This window comes from Neopsephotus bourkii, unplaced genomic scaffold (genome assembly GCF_033783945.1).
Source record: "Neopsephotus bourkii isolate Nb327-2 ecotype Australia unplaced genomic scaffold, CSIRO-AGI_Nbou_v1 NB_658, whole genome shotgun sequence".
NCBI classification, from domain to species: domain Eukaryota; kingdom Metazoa; phylum Chordata; class Aves; order Psittaciformes; family Psittacidae; genus Neopsephotus; species Neopsephotus bourkii.
Genome location: NW_026901157.1, coordinates 37,216 through 58,445, shown reverse-complemented (window position 1 = coordinate 58,445; position 21,230 = coordinate 37,216). Strand labels below are relative to the sequence as shown.

The 21,230-nt window shown below is 63.6% G+C and overlaps 3 protein-coding genes across 3 annotated transcripts; 2 read left to right on the top strand and 1 right to left on the bottom strand.

The window, feature by feature from the left end:
* The first annotated feature begins 86 nt into the window (after positions 1-86).
* On the top strand, positions 87-4,157 carry MAX (MYC associated factor X). The gene is made up of 5 exons (XM_061352300.1): positions 87-171; positions 423-449; positions 1,800-1,907; positions 2,472-2,595; positions 3,678-4,157. Exons 1-5 carry the CDS (start codon positions 136-138, stop codon positions 3,866-3,868), a joined length of 486 nt encoding a protein of 161 aa, XP_061208284.1. The 5' UTR covers positions 87-135; the 3' UTR covers positions 3,869-4,157.
* Positions 4,158-5,021: 864 nt separating this feature from the next.
* FNTB (farnesyltransferase, CAAX box, beta) lies at positions 5,022-10,277 on the bottom strand. The gene is made up of 12 exons (XM_061352295.1): positions 10,131-10,277; positions 8,120-8,184; positions 7,957-8,029; positions 7,493-7,584; positions 7,036-7,182; positions 6,875-6,958; positions 6,641-6,727; positions 6,021-6,150; positions 5,795-5,927; positions 5,425-5,536; positions 5,221-5,335; positions 5,022-5,123 (listed from the first exon to the last, which is right to left on the bottom strand). The coding sequence occupies exons 1-12, from the start codon at positions 10,233-10,235 to the stop codon at positions 5,022-5,024; spliced, it is 1,245 nt and encodes a 414-aa protein (XP_061208279.1). The 5' UTR covers positions 10,236-10,277.
* A 3,837-nt stretch (positions 10,278-14,114) lies between these two features.
* Positions 14,115-19,053, top strand: RAB15 (RAB15, member RAS oncogene family). Its single transcript, XM_061352296.1, has 7 exons — positions 14,115-14,318; positions 15,410-15,470; positions 15,569-15,629; positions 16,365-16,442; positions 16,540-16,629; positions 18,188-18,253; positions 18,889-19,053. Exons 1-7 carry the CDS (start codon positions 14,195-14,197, stop codon positions 19,042-19,044), a joined length of 636 nt encoding a protein of 211 aa, XP_061208280.1. The 5' UTR covers positions 14,115-14,194; the 3' UTR covers positions 19,045-19,053.
* Positions 19,054-21,230: the final 2,177 nt, after the last annotated feature.

The window sequence follows — 21,230 nt, the reverse complement described above, 5'->3', positions numbered from 1 at the left end:
TTCCCACCCTCGAACTACAACCCCCACAATCCCCCGCGCTGGCTGGGCGGGGAGAGCGTGCTGTCACGTGCTCCTCGGCCGCAGCGCCTGCGCGCTGCGGGCTGTTGTTGTGGCGGCGCGGCCCGGCCGGTAGCGATGAGCGACAACGATGACATCGAGGTGGAGAGCGACGTGAGTCGAGCCCCGCTGTCGCGACAGCGCGATAGGAAACCTCCCTCCCCACCCCTCCCCTTCCCCTTCTATCGCTTCCCTATGGGCAACGGGAAAGGGGGTAGCACCGGTAACGTTTGGTTTCTGTTCCCTCTTCCTCATCGCGGCGCCGTTTCCTGGTGCCTTCCTCCTCCTCTTCCTCCTCCTCGTCCCGTTCGTGCCCCCCCTCCCCCTCCCTCTCCTTCCCCTCCCCCACAACCGGGCCCCATCAGGAGGAGCAGCCGCGGTTCCAGTCCGCGGTAAGCGCCGGGACCCGAGCACGTGGGGGGGGAGGGGAGGAGGGGGGGGGCGGGGAACGGGTTTTTGGGGGTGTCAAATGGGGGATGGGGTCTTGAGGGGGAGGGGGAAGGTGTGGGGATGGGGGTGTCCGGAGGGGGGGGGGATCTGTGGGGATGGGGACTCCTAAGGGTGGGGGATCTGTGGGGATGGGGTCTTCTGGGGGGGATCTGTGGGGAGGGGGACTCCTAAGGGGGGGGGGATCGGTGGGGCTGTGGTGTCCTGGGGGGGGGGGTCTGTGGGGCTGGGGTCTTCTAAGGGAGGGGGGATCGGTGGGTCTGGGGTCTTCGGGGGGGTGAATCTGTGGGGCTGGGGTCTTCTGGGGGTGGGGGAATGTGTGGGGATGGGGTCTCCTAAGGGGGGAGGATTTGTGGGGCTGGGGTCTCCTGGGGGGGATCTGCATAAGGGTTCCTTTGGGGACGGGGTCCTTATGGGGATGCCCATGGGGCTGAGGGTCTTAGGGGGAGGGCTATGGGGCTGGGGTCTCCTGGGGGGGGGGAATCTGTGGGGCTGGGGTCTTCTGGGGGGTATCTGTATAAGGGTTCCTTTGGGGATGGGGTCCTTATGTGAATGCCCATGGGGCTGAGGGTCTTGGGGGGGGGGCCTGTGGGGCTGGGAGGGGGCATATGTGGGGTGGGGGTCTTCTGGAGGATGGGATCTGTGGGGCTGGGGTGTCCAGGGGAGGGAGGATCTGTGGGGCTGGGGTCTCCTAAGGGGGGGGATATGTGGGGATGGGGATGTCCTTTGGGGTTGGGGTCCTTATGGGAATGCCCATGGGGCTGGGGGTCTTGGGGGGGGACAACATGTGGGGCTGGGAGGGGACACATGTGGGGTGGGGGTCTTGCAGGAGGGAGATCTGTGGGGCTGGGGTCTTGTGGGGAGGGGGCACTCATGGGCTTGGGGGGCTTCTTAGGAGGGGACCTGTGGGGCTGGGGATAGGAGCCCCCTTCTGGGGCTGGGGATCCGGATGGAGATGGGGCTGGGGCTCTTGGTGTGGGGCACTGGGGTTTGGGGCTCAGGTTTCCTATGGGGCTGGGTGTGGGTGTGGGGTGTAACCCATGGGGGCTGTGCCTGTTGGTGAGGGTACCCTAGGGCTGGGGTCCCTGGGGGCAGCAGGAGCATCCAGAGGAGCAACTGAAAGCACCAGGAGCCGCATCCTTCCCTGTGGATGCTGAGGCCCCCCCGAGGCTCTTCCCATGCACCCACCCCCAAAGGGGCTGTCCCAGAGCAGGATTGGGGAGCAGGGCATGGATCCCCCCCCCCCGGCCCCATGGTGCCACCCCCATGGTCCCTTTGCCCCCCTCCATCCCAAGGCGGACAAACGCGCCCATCACAACGCGCTGGAGCGCAAGCGCAGGGACCACATCAAGGACAGCTTCCACAGCCTGCGGGACTCCGTGCCCTCCCTGCAGGGAGAGAAGGTGAGGTTGGGGAGCGTGCTGGGGGCCCCCGTTCCCGAGGGCTGGAATTGGAGTCCCTGTGGAATCCATAGGGCTGCGGCTGCAGGGGAGGCCTTGGAGCAGCTCCTAACGTGGAGAGGGGCTTGGGACAAGGGCCTGTAGGGCCAGGCCAAGGGGAATGGCTTGAACCTGCCCGAGGGGAGACTGAGCTGAGCTCTTAGGCAGAAGCTCTTCCCTGTGAGGGTGCTGAGGCGCTGGCACAGGGTGCCCAGAGAAGCTGTGGCTGCCCCATCCCTGGCAGTGCTCAAGGACACAGGGGCTTGGAGCAAGCTGCTCCAGTGGAAGGGGTTGGGGCTGGATGGGATTTCAGCTCCCTTCATCCCAACCCATTCCCTGATCCCATGGCTCAGTTCTCAGCCTAATCCAGCACCACCCGGAGGTCACAGCCCTCCCCACGCAGGTCCTAAGACAAGAGCTGGGCTCTGGTTCCATCGCCACGGGTGGGATGGGATGGACCAAATCCCATTGGATCCTCCCAGGCCTAGGTCTTTATCTCGCCTCTTTCTTTTCCCACTATTGCAACAGGCATCCCGGGCCCAAATCCTGGACAAAGCCACAGAGTACATCCAGTACATGCGCCGGAAAAACCACACGCACCAGCAGGACATCGACGACCTCAAGCGCCAGAACGCGCTCCTGGAGCAGCAGGGTGAGGGGGTGAAGGGAATCCCGTGGGATACAGGGGGGGATGAGGCACAGGGGGGAGGCAGGTGGGATGAGGCACAGGGGGGATGCAGGTGGGATGATGCACAAGTGGGATAAGGCACAGGTGGGATGCAGGCGGTGGGATCCAGGTGGGATAAGGCACAGGAGGGATCCAGGTGGGATCAGGCACAGGAGGGATCCAGGTGGGATCAGGCACAGGGGGGATGCAGGTGGGATAAGGCACAGGGGGGATGCAGGTGGTGGGATCCAGGTGGGATAAGGCCTAAGGGATCCAGGTGGTGGGATAAGGCACAGGGGATGCAGGTGGTGGGATTCAGGTGGGATAAGGCACAGGGGGGATCCAGGTGGGATGAGGCACAGGAGGGATGCAGGCAGTGGGATCCAAGTGGGATGAGGTGCAGGAGGGATAAGGCACAGGGGGGATGCAGGCGGTGGGATACAGGTGGGATGAGGTGCAGGGGGGTGAGGCACAGGAGGGATCCAGATGGGATGAGGCCTAAGGGATCCAGGTGGTGGGATTCAGGTGGGATAAGGCACAGGAGGGATCCAGGTGGGATGCAGGCGGTGGGATCCAAGTGGGATGAGGCGCAGGGGGGATGCAGGTGGGATGAGGCACAGGTGGGATGCAGGCGGTGGGATCCAGGTGGGATAAGGCACAGGGGGGATAAGGCACAGGAGGGACCCAGGTGGGATAAGGCACAGGAGGGATCCAGGTGGGATAAGGCACAGGAGGGATCCAGATGGGATAAGGCACAGGAGGGACCCAGGTGGGATGAGGCACAGGTGGGATAAGGCACAGGTGGGATGCAGGCGGTGGGATCCAGGTGGGATAAGGTACAGGAGGGATCCAGGTGGGATGATGTACAGGGGGGGATGATGCACAGGGGGGGATGAGGCACAGGGGGGGATGAGGCACAGGGGGGGATGAGGCGCAAGAGGGATCCAGGTGGGATAAGGCACAGGGGGGATGAAGCACATGGGGGATGCAGGCAGTGGGATCCAGGTGGGATGATGCACAGGGGGATGAGGCACAGGGAGGACACAGGCCATGGCCGTGCCTTGCAGTGCGGGCGCTGGAGAAGGCCAGGTCGAGCGCCCAGCTCCAAGGCAGTTACCCCTCGACGGACGGCAGCAGCCTCTACACCAACGCCAAGGGCAGCACCATCTCCGCCTTCGACGGCGGCTCCGATTCCAGCTCGGACTCGGAGCCCGAGGAGCCCCAGAACAGGAAGAAGCTGCGCATGGAGGCCAGCTAGGCCCCCCCCCGGCCCCCCCAGCCGTGCCAGGACTCTTCCCTTCCTCTCCTAGAGGCTCTTGGACTGCAGCTTCCCAAAGCCCATCCCGGCCCTTTCCCCGCTCCAACCCCAAGGGGGGAGCCGGCCAGGCAGGGCCCCGATAGACTTGGAAGGGGGGGGCTTCAAGGAGACGTCCCCATTGCCCCCCCCAAGCAACCAGCGAGCCCCTCACCCTAATCCTTCCTCTTTTATATGAGCGTTTCTATTTATACCCGGGGACCAGAGCAGGCCTGAGCTGAGCTGAAGGGGGAGGCTCTGCAGCCCCCCCACTCTGTGTATGTGTGTGTGCCCCCCAAAAAGCCAGGCCCCACACAGGGGAGCTGCTCCTGCCCCCCCCCCCCCAATCCGGCAAGCACTGGAAGGAAATGGGGGGGGGGGGGTCCTTGCTATTTATTCTCTATGTGTGCAATTCCAACTGCCCCCAATGGCTGTGGGAGCTTTGGGGGGGCACACACACACACACAACGCCTGCACCCCCTCTTCCCACAGCACAGAGCCAGGCTGGGTGCTCTCTGTGTGCATCCTGTGTCCCCCCCCCCTTTGTCACCTTCCCCATCCTCACCTCTATGGCATTCTCTGATCTCTAGCATCCCCCCCCCCTCCGCCCCATAGGTCCCCCCCATTCCCATTCCCATTTTGATGCCAATTCATTCCATGGATCTAAGGTATGTTGTACATACTGCCCACAGTTGTCTTGCAAGTTGAGGCTTCCCCTTTACTATAAGACTCTAAAGAATAAAATGGGACATAGAAAAGCAGCCTTATTTTCACTTCCCAACATTCCCAGAGCAGGACACTGGGATTGGAGCCCAAGCATCACCTCCCCAGCCCCATAAGCACGGCACGGAGAGGGGCAGCAGCTCTGCCCCACTGCACACACACACACTGGGGGGGGGTAGGGGTGCAGCTCATCCTTTTTGGGGCTTTATTCATTCCAAAGAGCTCTCCCATTGGGAATGGTGGCAGGAGCTGGTGGCCACGGGAGCACGGTTTTGGTATTGCTAGCACCCTGAGGACCTCTCTCTGCACCAAAGCACCCGGGGTGCTGCTGCACATGGAAGGGGGGGGTGTATGGGGCAGGGTGTTGGGGTGCAGCAGGGGTACCCCAATCCCCTCAGCTTGCAGGCTCCAGGCTGGGCACGGGCTGCTGCAGGAAGTGCATCACCGCCTGCACCACCTTGTCCGGGGCGATGTTGTACACGGGGTGCGTGGCCTGCTGCGGGCAAGCAAGAGGAGAAAGGGGGCTCGGAGCCTGCTTGTGGGGCTGGGGAGGACCCCCCCATCCCATCACCACCGTGGGGTTCAGCACCTACCAAGCGGTTCTCAGGGGCCCCCAGGATCACTTCATGGTGGAGGTCGCCGCTGCCGAAGTGCTGCGCTATGGCCAGGCCGCTCAGGCAGTAGCAGGTGTGGTAGAAATCCCGGGATCTGGTGATGGGAAAGGGGAGGGTGGGATGTGGAGGGAGGGGTCCAGTGCCCCCCCACTCCATCCCCGGCCCCATAAGCATGGGACTCACTTGCCAGGCTTGTCCAGCAGCCCCCCGGCCGGGCATTGGCAGCACAGGAGGATGTATTCCTGCAGTGCCGACTGGTCGAACATCCAATGGGTCATGCTCAGGGCTGGGTCCCCTGGAAGGGATGGGAAGGTGCTGAAATCCATGGACAAAAAAAGGGGAAGGGGGTGCAGGAATGTGGGAACTGCCCCTTTTGCAGGGCTCCCCTCCACACCCCCAAAGCCTCAAGAGCATCCCGGATGCAGCAGCTCCCACTGGGAACAGGGACACAAAATCACTGCGCTTCACTCCCTTCCCACACCACCTACATGGGGATGCTGTTTTGGGGGGGCAGAGGAAGGCAGGACCCCCCCATCTCCAAAAGCCAACTCACCCTTGGCGTGGAGGGCTCGGTGCAGCAGGGGCAGGAGCCCCGCTTGCCAGAAGGAATAGCATCCATCCACCAGCTTGTTGCAGCGGCCTTGGAAGCCGCCCTCGAAGCGCATCTGCCGGCTGGTCACCCAGTGCTGGGCAGCACAGAGCAGGATGAGGCCATGGCAGGGATGGGGGGGTCCGAACCCCCCTTGTGTCCCAGTGAGGAAGGGGCTTGGGGTGCTCACCAGTAAGCTGCGCAGGTTCAGGAGATGCTCCTGCTTGAGGATGACCAAGGCTGCCACGCCACAGAAGGTGTAACCACCGTGGGCTTCCATCCCTGGTACGCCACCGATGCCGCCCTCCCAGTTCTGGCACCTGCATAGGGAGAGAGGGATGGGATGGGGCATGAGGACATCCCAGCATCAGGATGTGGAGCTGCTGGAGCAGGGGCAGAGGAGGGCATGGGGGTGCTGCAATGGAGCAGCTCTGCTCTGGAGCCAGGATGGGAGAGCTGGGGAAGAGAAGGCTCCTGAAGGGGAGACCTGAGAGCAGCTCCAGTGCCTAAAGGGGCTGCAGGGAACCTGGAGAGGGGCTTGGGACAAGGGCCTGTAGGGCCAGGCCAAGGGGAATGGCTTGAACCTGCCCGAGGGGAGACTGAGCTGAGCTCTTAGGCAGAAGCTCTTCCCTGTGAGGGTGCTGAGGCGCTGGCACAGGGTGCCCAGAGAAGCTGTGGCTGCCCCATCCCTGGCAGTGCTCAAGGACACAGGGGCTTGGAGCAAGCTGCTCCAGTGGAAGGGGTTGGGGTTGGATGGGCTTCAGGCTCCGTGCATCCCATCCCATGTCCTGCCCCATCCCCACCTCTCACCTCGCAATCCACTCGGCCGTGCCAGCGAAGAGCGCGGGGCTCAGGATGTTGGTGAGGGAGGCCACGGATGCGGCGCAGTAGGCGCTCCTGTGGGATGCAGTGGGATGGAGCGGGATGGAACGGGATGCGGGATGCAGGATGCAGTGGGATGGAGCGGGATGCAGTGGGATGGAGCGGGTCAGCAAGGGCGAGCCCAGCGCCGCACTGGTACCCAGAGCATCCCCATTCACCCACCTGACATCCACCTCGCCCCCGACGTGCATGAGGAAGGAGCCATCGGGCTGCTTCAGCGAGTGCAGGTACTGCAGCAGCTTCTGCCTGCGGAGCCATGGGGCTGCAGGGGGGGGCACACACACACATCCTGTGCCCCCCCCGTACCCCAGCACCGTCCCTACCTGTCAATGACCCCGAAGGCCTCCTCCGTGCCGATGATGCAGAGCGCATTGACCGCAGCGTAGGTGGGGGCGAGGTGGGGGTGCTGGCCTGGACCCCCCCCAAAACCCCCTTGGGGGCTCTGGCAGCGGCTCAGGAACTGGCAGACACTAAAGGAAGGGTGGCAGTGACCCATTGAGGCGATGGGGACACCCCAATGCACACAGGGGTTCCCATCCCGTTCCCCCCCCCCATAAGGTCAAGGCTGGGGTTATCTCATCCCTGTCCAACCCCATCACGAGGCGCTCCAGCAAGAAAGGCCCCATTGATGGTGCCAAAGGGAGGAACAAAGCTCCCTTAGTGTGGGGGCAGCAGGAGTTGGCACCTCCAGCATCACATGGGGAGCAGGCAGGATGCGGGGTGAGGGTCCCCATAGGGTGGGATATGGGGGGGGGTTATTGGGGTGCTGCTGGTGCTTACTCAGAGGCAACCGAGTGGGGAATGGGCTCCTCCAGCAGCTCCAGGCTGTGCAGGATCCAGTAGCAGAGCCAAGGGCGGCTGGCATCCAGGCACTGCGGGATAACGGGGGGACCATGGAGGATATGGGGGTGCAGGGAGCATCCTGCTCCACGCCACCCCTCTTCTTATGGGGTTTAAATGGGGGCCGCAGGGATGCTCAGGAGCTGGAGCAGCTCCTTCATCCCGGATCAGAGCCATGGGACAAAGGGGTGATGGATCCCGACTGGAACAATGGGGTTCACACTGGGTGTAAGGATGGGATCCTCCCCTATGGGGTGCTGAGCACAGAGCAGCCGCGGCTGCCCCATCCCTGCGGATCAAGGCCGGGTTGGATGGGGCTTGGAGCACCCTGCTCTAATGGGAGGTGTTGGTGTTGGAATGGGATCCCAGGCCCCTTCATCCCAATGGACCAGCACCCCCAGTACCTCATAGGCTTCCGTGAGCTGGCGCAGGCCCCTCTTCAGGTAATGGAAGTGCTTCTCCCGCTGCAGGATGAACCTGGAAGGGAGGCAGGGACAGGGAACCGATCCCAGCGCATCCCAGCTTCCCGACCGCATCCCTGCGGGCCCGGCTCCCATGGGAACTCACTGCGGGATGCGGTGGTTCCCCTTGTAGGCATCGAACACCTCCTGCACGATGTCCTCCACCCTGCTCTGCAGCCACCATGGAGGGGAAGCAAAGCCAGTGTGAGGGCTGGGAAGCTCCTGCCCCATTCCCAGTGGGAACAGTGGGAGAAGCCGCTCGATCCCATTGTGCCCTATGGGATGCTCAGCAGGAAGGAGCCAAGGGGCAGCCCTGAGCTGGGAATCGCCCCCTATGGGGCTGCTCCCCCAAGGCTGAAGGATGGAGCTGGGCGCATCCCTATGGAAAAGCCGGGATCTGGAGCCCAGTTCAGCGCCCGGCACCGGGGCTGCCCCAACCCAGTATAATCCCTATGGAAAACACCAGGCAGCACCGGAACCACCGCACCCCAGCCATGGGCACCGAGCGCTGCTGGGATGAGCGGGAATGCTGCAGGGATTGGGAAACACAGCGCTGCCTCCTGCACCACTGGGACCCATCCCAGTGCCGGGGCTGGATCAGATCCACATGGGGCAGAGGGGAGCCCACCCCAAGATGGGAATGGGGGTGCCCCCGCTGCTGTCACAGGGAGGAAGTGGGGCAGGGATCACCCAGCCCCATGGCATCCCATAGCCTGGCCCCATAGCACCCTCAGGGCAAGCTTCATAGCACCCATAGCCCGGCCCCACAGCAGCCAGCCCCAGGGCAGCCCCAAAGCCAGCCCCATAGCACCCATAGCCCGGCCCCACAGCAGCCACCCCTAGGGCAGCCCCAAAGCACCCATAGCCCTGCCCCATAGCACCCTCAAAGCCAGCCCCAGGGCACCATGACCCTATAGCACCCCATAGCCCTGCCCCACAGCACCCTCAGGGCAAGCTTCATAGCACCCTATAGCCCGGCCCCACAGCAGCCAGCCCCAGGGCAGCCCCAAAGCCAGCCCCATAGCACCCCATAGCCCAGCCCCAGGGCACCATGACCCCATAGCACCCCATAGCCCAGCCCCACAGCACGCTCAGATCCAGCCCCACCAGCCCAGCCTTACAGCACCCTCAGGGCCAGCCCCATAGCACCCCATAGCTGGGCCTTAAAGCAGCCTGGTGGCATCAGGGCCAGCCCCAGGGCAGCTTCAAAGCCAGCCCCACAGCATCCTCAAAGCCAGCCCCAGGGCACCATGACCCGATAGCACCCCATAGCCCAGCCCCACAGCATCCTCAGAGCCAGCCTCAGGGCACCATGACCCTACAGCACCCCATAGCCCTGCCCCACAGCAGCCCAGCAAGCCTCAGAGCCAGCCCCACAGCATCCCACAGTCTGGCCACAGAGCACCCCATAGCCTGGCCCTAGGGCAGCCCCAGGGCCAGCCCCATGACACCCATAGCCCATGGCACCCATAGCCCAGCCCCATGGCTCCCATAGCCCATGGCACCCATATCCCAGCCCCATAGCACTAAATGGCCCAGCCCCATAGCACCTATAGCCCAGCCCCATGGCACCCACAGCTCCCCATGGCACACACAGCACAGCCCCATAGCAACCATAGCACCCATGACTCCCCATAGCACCCATAGCCCCCCATGGCACCCATAGATTCACAGCACCCATAGCCCCCCATGGCATCCATAACCCAGCCCATGCCCCCCATAGCCCCATTGCCCCCATAGCCCCCCATAGCCCCCCATAGCCCCATAGCTCCATAGGTCTCCATAGCTCCCCATAGCCCCCCCATTGCCCCATAGCCCCCCATTGCCCCCATAGCTCCATAGCTCCCCATTGCCCCCCATAGCTCCCCCATTGCCCCATAGCCCCCCCATTGCCCCATAGCTCCATAGCTCCCATAGCTCCCCATAGCCCCATAGCGCCATAGCCGCCACAGCCCCCACAGCTCCCCATAGCCCCCCATTGCCCCCATAGCCCCCCACAGCTCCCCATAGCGCCCCATAGCCGCCCCACAGCTCCATAGCCCCCCATAGCCCCATTGCCCCCACAGCCCCCCATAGCTCCCCATTGCCCCCCATACCCCCCCATGACCCCCCCACACCTGCTCGGCGGAGGTCGCGGTCCGGACCCCATCGTCCCGCAGCCGCCTCCTCCCGCCGGGAGACCCGCGCGGGTCCGGGGCCGGGGCCGGGGCCGCTCCCGCCATGCTGCGGGCGGGAACACGTGACCCCGCCCCGCGCCCCGCCCCGCCCCGCGCCAAGCCGAGCCCCGCCCGCCAGGGGGCGCGCCGCGTCACAGCGCCCTGTGACGTCACCGCATTCCCGCGTGGAAGGGGTCGGGATGGGGTCACCGGGACAGCTTCAAACCGTTCCTTTGGCCTGTCCCTATATCCCTGTATCCCCATACCCCTGTATCCCTGTATCCGTATATCCCTTATACCCCTGTATCCCTATATCCGTATATCCCTTATATCCCTATATCCCTGTATCCGTATATCCCTTATATCCCTGTATCCCTGTATCCGTATATCCCTATATCCCTATACCCCTATATCCCCGTATCCCTTATACCCCTATATCCCTATATCCCTATACCCCATATCCCTATATCCCTATATCCCTATACCCCATATCCCTATATCCCTATATCCCTATACCCCTATATCCCTATATCCCTATATCCCTATATCCCCATATCCCTATATCCCTATATCCCTATATCCCTATATCCCTATATCCCCATATCCCTATATCCCTATATCCTATATCCCTATATCCCTATCCCATATCCCTATATCCCTATATCCCCTATATCCCCCCCTATATCCTACTTATATCCCTATACCCCTATACCATATCCTATCCCTATATCCCTATATCCCTATATCCCCATATCCCTATATCCCTATATCCCTTATATCCCTATATCCCTATATCCCTTATATCCCTATATCCCTATATCCCTATATTCCTTATACCCCTATATCCCTTATATTCCTTATACCCCTATATCCCTATATCCCTTATATCCCTATATCCCTTATATCCCTTATATCCCTATATCCCTATATCCTTATACCCCTATATCCCTTATATCCCTTATATCTCTTATATCCCTATATCCCTTATATCTCTTATATCTCTTATATCCCTTATATCCCTTATATCCCTTATATCCCTTATATCTCTTATATTCCTTATATCCCTTATATCTCTTATATCCCTACATCCCTATATTCCTATATCCCAAGCCCCTCTCCAGGTTCCCTGCTCCCCTTCAGGAGCCCGCTCTCAGCCCGGCTCCAGCGCCATTCCCAACAGGAATCTCCTGTGCTGCTCGGTGCGGATGGAGGGAATCCGGTCCCTGCCGTGCACCCCGATGGCTCCAGCGCATCCAGAGCATCCTCAGCTGGGTTCGGACACGGAACGATGGGAGCAGGAGCAGGGAGCAGGGAGCAGGGAGCAGGGAGCAGGAGCAGGGAGCAGGGAGCAGGGAGTAGGGAGCAGGAGCAGGGAGCAGGAGCAGGGAGTTCATTCCCAACGTAGGGAATACCCAGGATAGGAAAGCCGTGCATGCACGCACCTGCACACACACACACAGAGAGGTCCAACCAAGAGCCTTTAATGCACAGGGCTTGGGCACCAGCACCCACACACAGGAGCCACAGCACCCACCAGGAACAGGCTGATGTGTCACTGGCACCCATTCTGCTCCCAGCACCCAGCACTACACCCAGCACTGCACCCATCACTGCACCCCAGTACCCATCACTGCACCCAACACCCATCCTGCACCCAGCACCCAGCACTGCACCCAACACCCATCCTGTACCCAACACCCATCCTGCACCCAACACCCATCACTGCACCCAACACCCATCCTGTACCCAACACCCATCCTATACCCAGCACCCATCCTATACCCAGCACCCATCACTGCACCCAGCACCCATCACTGCATCCAACACCCATCACTGCATCCAGCACCCATCACTGCATCCAGCACCCATCACTGCATCCAACACCCATCCTGCACCCAGCACCCCCCAGTCCCTCCGCTGGTCTCCCCGGTGCAGCCCCGTGGGTCACCCCCTGTTCCCGCTGCACCCCCAGCCCTTCCCTTTGCGGAACCCAGCACAGGGGGGTCCTGGGGGGTTCCCGAGTTGCCCCTCCCCACATTCCCCCTTGCACCCCCCGAGTTCCCCCCCCCCGGTGCCCCACAGCATCCCCGGTGCCCTTCCTGCTGCCCCCGGGCATCTCCCGGTGCGTCCCCTCCTGCTCCCCCGCGCATCCCCCGTGTGCCCGGAGCATCCCTGGTGCTCCGTCCCCTGCATCCCGGTCCATCCCCGGTACCCCCCTCCCAGACCATTCCCGATGTCCCTCCCGGTGCATCCTTCATCCCCTCCCCGTGTTCTTCCCCTTGCATCCCCCGGTATTCCCGATGCTCTCGCGGTGCATCCCCGGTGTTCCCCTCCCGGTACCCCAGACCATCCCTTGTGTATCCCCCGGTCCATCCCCACTGTCTCTCCCCTCCATTTCCCGAAGCATCTCCCGGTGCATCCCCGGTGTCCCCTGGATCCCCCGGTTTTCCCACCTCGTTCCCCACAGCATCCTCCCGTGGGTGGTACCCACGGTGCATCCCCGGTGTCCCCTCCCCTGCATCCTCCCTGCTCCATTCCCGGTTTCCCCTCCCCGTTCCCTGGAGCATCCCCCGGTGCATCCCTGCTGCTCCCTCCGCTGCATCCCCCGGTTCCCCCGCTGGTCCTTCCCCCGGTGTTCCCCCGGTCCACCCCCGGAATCGCTCCCCCCGTTCTCCAAAGCATTCCCCGGTCCGTCCCCGGTGCTTTCCCCCCATCATTCCCCACTCCGTTCCCAGTGTTCCCCCAGTCCATTCCCGCTGTCTCCCCCATCATTCCCCGCACCATCTCCGGTGCTTTCGCTTCTACATCCGCTGGTCCCTCCCCAGTGTCACTCCCCGTTCCCCAGCGCATCCCCCGGTGCATCCCTGGTGCTCCCTCCCCTGCATCTCCCGGTTTTCCCGCGGTCTATTCCTGCTTCATCCCCTGCATCCTCCGCTTCATCCTCTGCATCCCTCGGTCCATCCCCGCTCCATCCCCTGCATCCCCCACTCCATCCCTTCATCCCTCCGTCCCCACTTCATCCCCTTCATACCCCACTCCATCCCCCTTCCATCCCTGCATCCCTCGGTCCATTCCCGCTCCGTTCCTGCATCCCTCGGTCCATCTCCGGTCCATCCCCTGTATCCCAGCTCCATCCCCTGCATCCCCGGCTCCATCCCTGCATCCCCCGCTCCATCCCTGCATCTCTCGGTCCATCCCTGCTCCACTCCTGCATCCCCCGGTCCATCTCCGTTCCATCCCTGCATCCCCCGGTCCATCCCCTCTCCATCCCTGCATCCCCCGGTCCATCTCCGTTCCATCCCTGCATCCCCCGGTCCATCCCCTCTCCATCCCTGCATCCTCCGGTCCATCCCTGCATCCTCCGGTCCATCCCTGCTCCATCCCTGCATCCCCTGATCCATCCCCGCTCCATCCCTGCATCCTCCGGTCCATCTCCGCTCCATCCCTGCATCCTCCGGTCCATCTCCGCTCCATCCCTGCATCCCCCGGTCCATCCCCTCTCCATCCCTGCATCCCCTGATCCATCCCCGCTCCATCCCTGCATCCCCCGGTCCATCCCCGCTCCATCCCTCACCTCTCCATCCCTGCATCCCCTGATCCATCTCTGTTCCATCCCTGCATCCCCGCTCCATCCCCTCTCCACCCCTGCATCCCCCGGTCCATCTCCGCTCCATCCCTGCATCCCCCTCTTCATCCCCTCTCCACCCCTGCATCCCCCGGTCCATCCCCTCTCCATCCCTGCATCCCCCTCTTCATCCCCTCTCCACCCCTGCATCCCCCGGTCCATCCCCTCTCCATCCCTGCATCCCCCTCTTCATCCCCTCTCCATCCCTGCATCCCCCGGTCCATCCCCGCTCCATCCCCGGTGTCTCCCCCCCACATCCCCTCTTACACCCGCCTCCAGCCCTCGCCCCGCCCCGGTGCCAGCCCGGCGCGGTGGCGGTGGCGGTGGCGGCGGCGCAGCGCTCCCGGCCCCGGTTACCGGCGGCGGTGGCGGCGGCGGCCCCGGTGCGGCCCGGGCGGCCATGGCCAAGCAGTACGACGTGTTGTTCCGGCTGCTGCTGCTGGGCGACTCGGGCGTGGGCAAGACCTGCCTGCTCTGCCGCTTCACCGACAACCAGTTCCACCCCGCGCACATCTCCACCATCGGTACCGGCCGCACCGGGAGCCGTGGAACGGGGGAAGCGGGGAGCCAGGAGCAGCGGGGAGATGGGGAACAAGGGGGGACAAGGCACCGGGGTGGACCCGGGAAGCAGCGGCACCGGGGAGCGATGGGAGAGATGCGGTGCTAGGGAACGGGGGAGCGGGGAGCCAGGATCATCGGGGAACCGGGAGCAACGGGGAGACAAGGGGATGGGGAACCGGGAGCACCGGGCAACGGGGGAGACAAGGCACCGGGGAACGGGGGACCGGGGATAGCGGGGAGCCAGGAGCATCGGGGAACCGGGAGCAGTGGGGAGACAACGGAATGGGGAACCGGGAGCAGCGGGGGAGCTGCGGGCCTGGGGAACCGGGAGCAACGGGGAGCAAAGGGAGTGGGGAACCGGGAGCACCGGGGGAGCTGCGGGCCTGGGGAACCGGGAGCAACGGGGAGCCAAGGGAATGGGGAACCGGGAGCAGTGGGGAGCCAAGGGAATGGGGAACCGGGAGCAACGGGGAGCCAAGGGAATGGGGAACCGGGAGCAGTGGGGAGCCAAGGGAATGGGGAACCGGGAGCAACGGGGAGCCAAGGGAATGGGGAACCGGGAGCAACGGGGAGCCAAGGGAATGGGGAACCGGGAGCAACGGGGAGCCAAGGGAATGGGGAACCGGGAGCAACGGGGAGCCAAGGGAATGGGGAACCGGGAGCAGTGGGGAGCCAAGGGAATGGGGAACCGGGAGCAGCGGGGGAGCTGCGGGCCTGGGGAACCGGGAGCAACGGGGAGCCAAGGCACCGGGGAACGGGAAACCGCGAGCACCGGGGGGCCGTGGGCACCGGGAGCAGCGGGGAACGGGGAAGCCGCGGGCACCGGGGATGTCCCGGGATCGCAGCGGGGGATGCAGGGGGGGAACCGTGGGCACCGGGAGCGCTGGGGAGCAGCAGCACCGGGGAAGGCGGAGAGGGGGGCACCGGGGAGCGGTTTGGCTTCACAACGGGGCCTGGAGAGGGACCGGGACGGGGTGGGAGGAGCAGGGCAGGGGGACCCCGGTGTGTGTGTGGGGGGACCCCGATGCACCCCCATAACCCCCCCATATCGCAGGCGTTGACTTCAAGATGAAGACCATCGAGGTGGACGGCATCAAGGTGCGGATACAGATCTGGTGAGTGCGGGAAGGGGGGGGCCCCGGTCCTACCCCCTCAAAGCGGGCCCGGGGGCTGTGGCCGGGCCATGGGGGCTGAGCCCTCGGCCCCGGTGCAGGGACACGGCAGGGCAGGAGCGGTACCAGACCATCACCAAGCAGTACTACCGGAGGGCACAGGTACGGGCAATGGGGGAGCACGGACTGGAGCACGGAGAGGGGAAACTGAGGCACGGGGGGGCAATGAAAGGGGGTTCGGGGGGGCAATGAAAGGGGGTTCGGGGTGGGGACTGAAAGGGGGTTCAGGGGGGTCAGAAAGGGGGTTCGGGGGGAGCAATGAAAGGGGGTTCAGGGGGGTCAATAAAGGGGGTTCAGGGGGGTCAATAAAGGGGGCTCAGGGGGTCAGTAAAGGGGGTTCGGGGGGGCAATAAAAAGGGGCTTCAGGGGGGTCAATAAAGGGGGTTCGGGGGGAGCAATAAAAGGAGGTCAGGGGGTCAATAAAGGGGGTTTGGGGGTGTCAATAAAGGGGGTTCAGAGGGGTCAATAAAGGGGGTTCGGGGGTGTCAATAAAGGGGGTTCAGGGTGGTCAATAAAGGGGGTTCGGGGGGGGTCAAAGGGGGCTCAGGGGGGTGAGTAAAGGGGGTTTGGGGGTCAATAAAGGGGGTTCGGGGGTGTCAATAAAGGGGGTTTGGGGGGTCAATAAAGGGGGCTCAGGGGGGTCAGTAAAGGGGGCTCAGGGGGGTCAGTAAAGGGGGTTCGGGGGGGTCAATAAAGGGGGTTCGGGGGGGTCAATAAAGGGGGCTCAGGGGGGTCAGTAAAGGGGGTTCGGGGGTGTCAATAAAGGGGGTCCGGGGGGGTCAATAAAGGGGGTTCATCCTGCCACATTCATCCTACATCCCCCCCGTTATTCCATAGGGCATCTTCCTGGTGTACGACATCAGCAGCGAGCGCTCCTATCAGCACATTGTGAAGTGGGCCAGCGACGTGGATGAGGTCTGGGGAGGGGGGGGATGCAAAGAACTGGAGGGAAGAAGGGGGGGTCCCCTCGATGTAATGGGGGGGGTCCCTCACGTTGCCCCCCCCCCATCAGTACGCCCCCGATGGTGTCCAGAAGATCCTCATTGGGAACAAGGCGGACGAGGAGCACAAGAGGCAAGTGGCCAAAGAGCAAGGGCTGCAGGTGAGCGGGGGCTGCGGGACCCCCCCCCCGCGCCCCGGCATGGACGGAGTCCCCCTGCATCCACAGGGACCCCAGCAGCCCTCCTGCAGCCCTGTGTGTGTCCGTACCGCCCCCAGTGTGACCCCAAATCCCTCCCTGCACCCCAATATGGGCTGAGCCCCCCCTTGTACTCCATAGGGGCAACAGCAGCCCTGTGTGTGTCCGTACCGCCCCCAGTGTGACCCCAAATCCCCCCTCTGCACCCCAATATGGGCTGAGCCCCGCCTGTACTCCATAGGGACCCCAGCAGCCCTGTGTGTGTCCGTACCCCCCCAGTGTGACCCCAAATCCCCCCTCTGCACCCCAATATGGGCTGAGCCCCGCCTGTACTCCATAGGGATCCCAGTAGCCCTGTGTGTGTCCGTACCCCCCCAGTGTGACCCCAAATCCCTCCCTGCACCCCAATATGGGCTGAGCCCCCCGTGTACTCCATAGGGACCCCAGCAGCCCTGTGTGTGTCCGTACCCCCACCCCAGTGTGACCCCAAATCCCCCCTCTGCACCCCAATATGGGCTGAGCCCCCCCCTTGTACTCCATAGGGACTCCAATATCCCTCCTGCACCCCTATACCCCCCCCAGAATGACCAGGGACCCCCCATTGCCCCCCCAGTGTGACCCCAAATCCCCCCTCTGCACCCCAGTATGGGCTGAGCCCCTCCCTGTACTCCATAGGCCCAGGCCTGTGTGTGTCCGTACCCCCCCCCAGTGTGACCCCAAATCCCCCCTCTGCACCCCAGTATGGGCTGAGCCCCCCCTGTACTCCATAGGGACCCCAATATCCCTCCTGCACCCCTATTTATGTCCAGGGACCCCCCCATCATGACCAGGGACCCCCCCCATTCCTGTGCACCCCTAGTGCTGCTCTGACACCTCCCTGTGTCCCCCCCCATTGTAACCCCAAATCCCCGCTCTGCACCCCAACATGGACAGAGCCCCCATGAGACCCCCCTGTACTCCATAGGGACCCCAGCAGCCCTGTGTGTGTCCATACCCCCCCCAGCATGACCAGGGACACCTCCCCGCAGTGTGACCCCAAATCCCCCCCCTGAACCCCAACATGGACAGAGCCCCCATGAGACCCCCCTGTACTCCATAGGGACCCCAGCAGCCCTGTATGTGTCCATACCCCCCCCAGCATGACCAGGGACACCTCCCCCCAGTGTGACCCCAAATCCCCCCCCTGCACCCCAACATGGACAGACCCCCCCCCCGTACTCCATAGGGACCCCAATATCCCTCCTGCACCCCTCTTTGTGTCCATTCCCCCCTCTCCAGCATTACCAGCCCCCCCATCATACCCAGGGACCCCCCGTCAGTGCCCCCCCATAACCCCAACCACCCCCCCTGCACCCCCAAAGCACCCAGACCCCCCTCCCCCGAGTCCCCCTTGCTCCCATTGCCCAGCCCCAGGGGGTGCCCCTATTGCAGCCCCCCCCATGGCCAGCACAGCCCCTCCATGTGCCTGGGTGGGGGGGACACATTGGGGGTGCTGCTGCCCCCCAAAACCCCTCGCCTGCAGCTGGCCAGGGAGTATGGGATGGATTTCTATGAGACCAGTGCCTGCAGCAACCTCAACATCAAGGAGGTACTGGGGGGCATGGGGGCAATTAGAGGGGGTGCAGGGGGGGTAATAAAAGGGGTTCAGGGGGGTCAATAAGAGGGGGTTCGGGGGGGGCAATAAGAGGGGGTGAAGGGAGGGGCAATAAGAGGGGGGGGTTTTTGGGGGGGCAAGAAGGGGGGGTCTAGGGGGCATAAGAGGGGGTTCGGGGGGGCAATAAAGGGGTTTGGGTGGGTCAATAAAGGGGGTTCGGGGGGTTAATAAAGAGGGTTCAGGGGGTCAATAAAGGGGGTTCAGGGGGGCCAATAAAGGGGATTCAGAGGGTCAATAAAGGGGGTTCGGGGGTCAATAAAGGGGGTTCGGGGGGCTCAATAAAGGGGGGTCAGGGGGGTCAATAAAGGGGGTTCAGGGGGGCAATAAAGGGGGTTCAGGGGGTCAATAAAGGGGTACGGGGGGTCAATAAAGGGGGTTCAGGGGGGTCAATAAAGGGGTTCAGGGGGTCAATAAAGGGGGTTCAGGGGGGTCAATAAAGGGGTTATGGGGTGTTCAATAAAGGGGGTTCAGGGGGTCAATAAAGGGGTTCAGGGGGGTCAATAAAGGGGGTTCAGGGGGGTTCAATGAAGGGGTTCAGGGGGCTCCCCCATTCTCACCCCCATTCGCAGTCCTTCACACGGCTCACGGAGCTGGTGCTGCAGGCGCATCGCAAGGAGCTGGAGGGGCTGCGGGGTCCCCCCCGCACCCCCACCTTGGCCCGCTTGGAGGAGGCCGAGCAGCAGCCCCTGTGCAGCGAGGACCCCCCCAAATCCTGCTGGTGTTGAAGCACGGAACCCCCCCCCTCCCAATGGACCCCAGTTTGGATCCCCCCCATCCCTGGGCTGTGCAGAGCGTGGGTGCGGGATGGGGCAGCCCCATGGAGGGGGGTGATAGGGACAGGGGTGAGGGGTGCAGCGCCCATGGTGGGGGGGGGGTGATGGGTGCTGGGCCCCCCCCCCCCTTGTTTTACACGTACAATAAAGGTGATGCTGGAGGTGCTGTGGGTACCAGGGATGGGGGGTCCATGGGTACCAGGATGGGGGGGTCCATGGGTACCAGGGATGGGGGGGTCCATGGGTACCAGGGATGGGGGGGTCCATGGGTACCAGGGATGGGGGGGTCCATGGGTACCAGGGATGGGGGGGTCCATGGGTACCAGGGATGGGGGGGTCCATGGGTACCAGGGATGGGGGGGTCCATGGGTACCAGGGATGGGGGTCCATGGGTACCAGGGATGGGGGGTCCATGGGTACCAGGGATGGGGGGTCCATGGGTACCAGGGATGGTGGGGGTCCATGGGTACCAGGGATGGGGGTCCATGGGTACCAAGGATGGGGGGGGGTATGGGTACCGGGATGGGGGGTCCATGGGTACCAGGATGGGGGGGTCCATGGGTACCAGGGATGGGGGGGTCCATGGGTACCAGGATGGGGGGGTCCATGGGTACCAGGATGGGGGTGCTCCATGGGTACCAGGGATGGGGGGGTCCATGGGTGGCTGTGCCCCATTGGAGGCCCTGGCACCGGGCACGGGGCAGCGCCGGGGCACGGCAACACGAGCGGGTATCAATAATTGAGGCTGTGCCGGGGAGGGTGTCCCCTTTCCAGGCCAGGGGATGGGGATGTGGGGTGCTGGGTGTATGGATGCTGGGTGTATGGGTGCTGGGTGTATGGGTGCTGGGTGTATGGGTGCTGTGTCCATGGGGTGCTGGGTGTATGGGTGCTGGGTGTATGGGTGCTGTGTCCATGGGGTGCTGGGTGTATGGGTGCTGGGTGTATGGGTGCTGGGTGTATGTGTGCTGTGTCCATGGGGTGCTGGGTCCATGGGGTGCTGTGTCTACCACCAGTGTCAGCACAGTCCCAGCTGTGGGAGCATCCCCACAGGGATGCAGGAGCTGGCCCTGGCATGGACAGGGATGTCGATGTCAGCTCAGTGATGGGCACTGGGATGGGTGGGCAGCAGAATTATGGATCCTGGTGGGCATTGGCATGGATGGGCACTGGGGTGGTGATGGGCACTGAGGACCCAATGAGCACTGGGGTGGTGATGGGCCCTGGGATCCTGGTGATCACTGGGCTGGTGATGGGCACTGGGATGGGTGGACAGCAGGATGATGATTGGCATTAGACGGTGGTGGGCATTGGCATGGCTGGGCACTGGGATCCTGGTGGGCACTGGGCTGGTGATGGGCACTGAGATCCTGGTGGGCATTGGCCTGGATGGGCACTGGGATCCTGGTGGGCACTGGGCTGGTGATGGGCACTGGGATGGGTGGGCATCGGCACTGATGGGCACTGGACTGGTGATGGGCACTGGGCTGGTGATGGGCACTGAGATCCTGGTGGGCATTGGCAGGGGTAAGCACTGGGATCCTGGTGGGCACTGGGCTGGTGATGGGCACTGAGATCCTGGTGGGCATTGGCAGGGATAAGCACTGGGATCCTGGTGATCACTGGGTTGGTGATGGGCACTGGGATGGGTGGACAGCAGGATGATGATTGGCATTAGACGGTGGTGGGCACTGGCATGGATGGACAGTGGGATCCTGGTGATGGGCACTGGGATCCTGGTGGGCACTGGGCTGGTGATGGGCACTGGGATGCTGCTGGCCCAAAGCAGATGGAAGCCAGGGTGAACACCGGCCCTGGCACCAGTGTGCATTGGCCCTGGTGGGCAGCAGCAGGCACCGGGATGGCAAACACCATCAGCCCGCAGGCGATGCCAAGGCAGCCTTCGGGGTGTGATCCCCACCATGCCCCCCATCCCCATCTCATGTGGGTCTGAGCCACCCCACACATCCCCACCCCATACACCCCCAGCTCCCCGCATCCCGCAGCCGATCGGGCACTGGGAACCGCATCCGCGCCATCAATTATTGAGCCGGGTTGGCGCATCCATGGCCCTGGCCCTGTGCCACGGCTCCCTCCCTGGCACCAGGGCGGACGGATCCGGTTACCAACGGCGCAGCTCC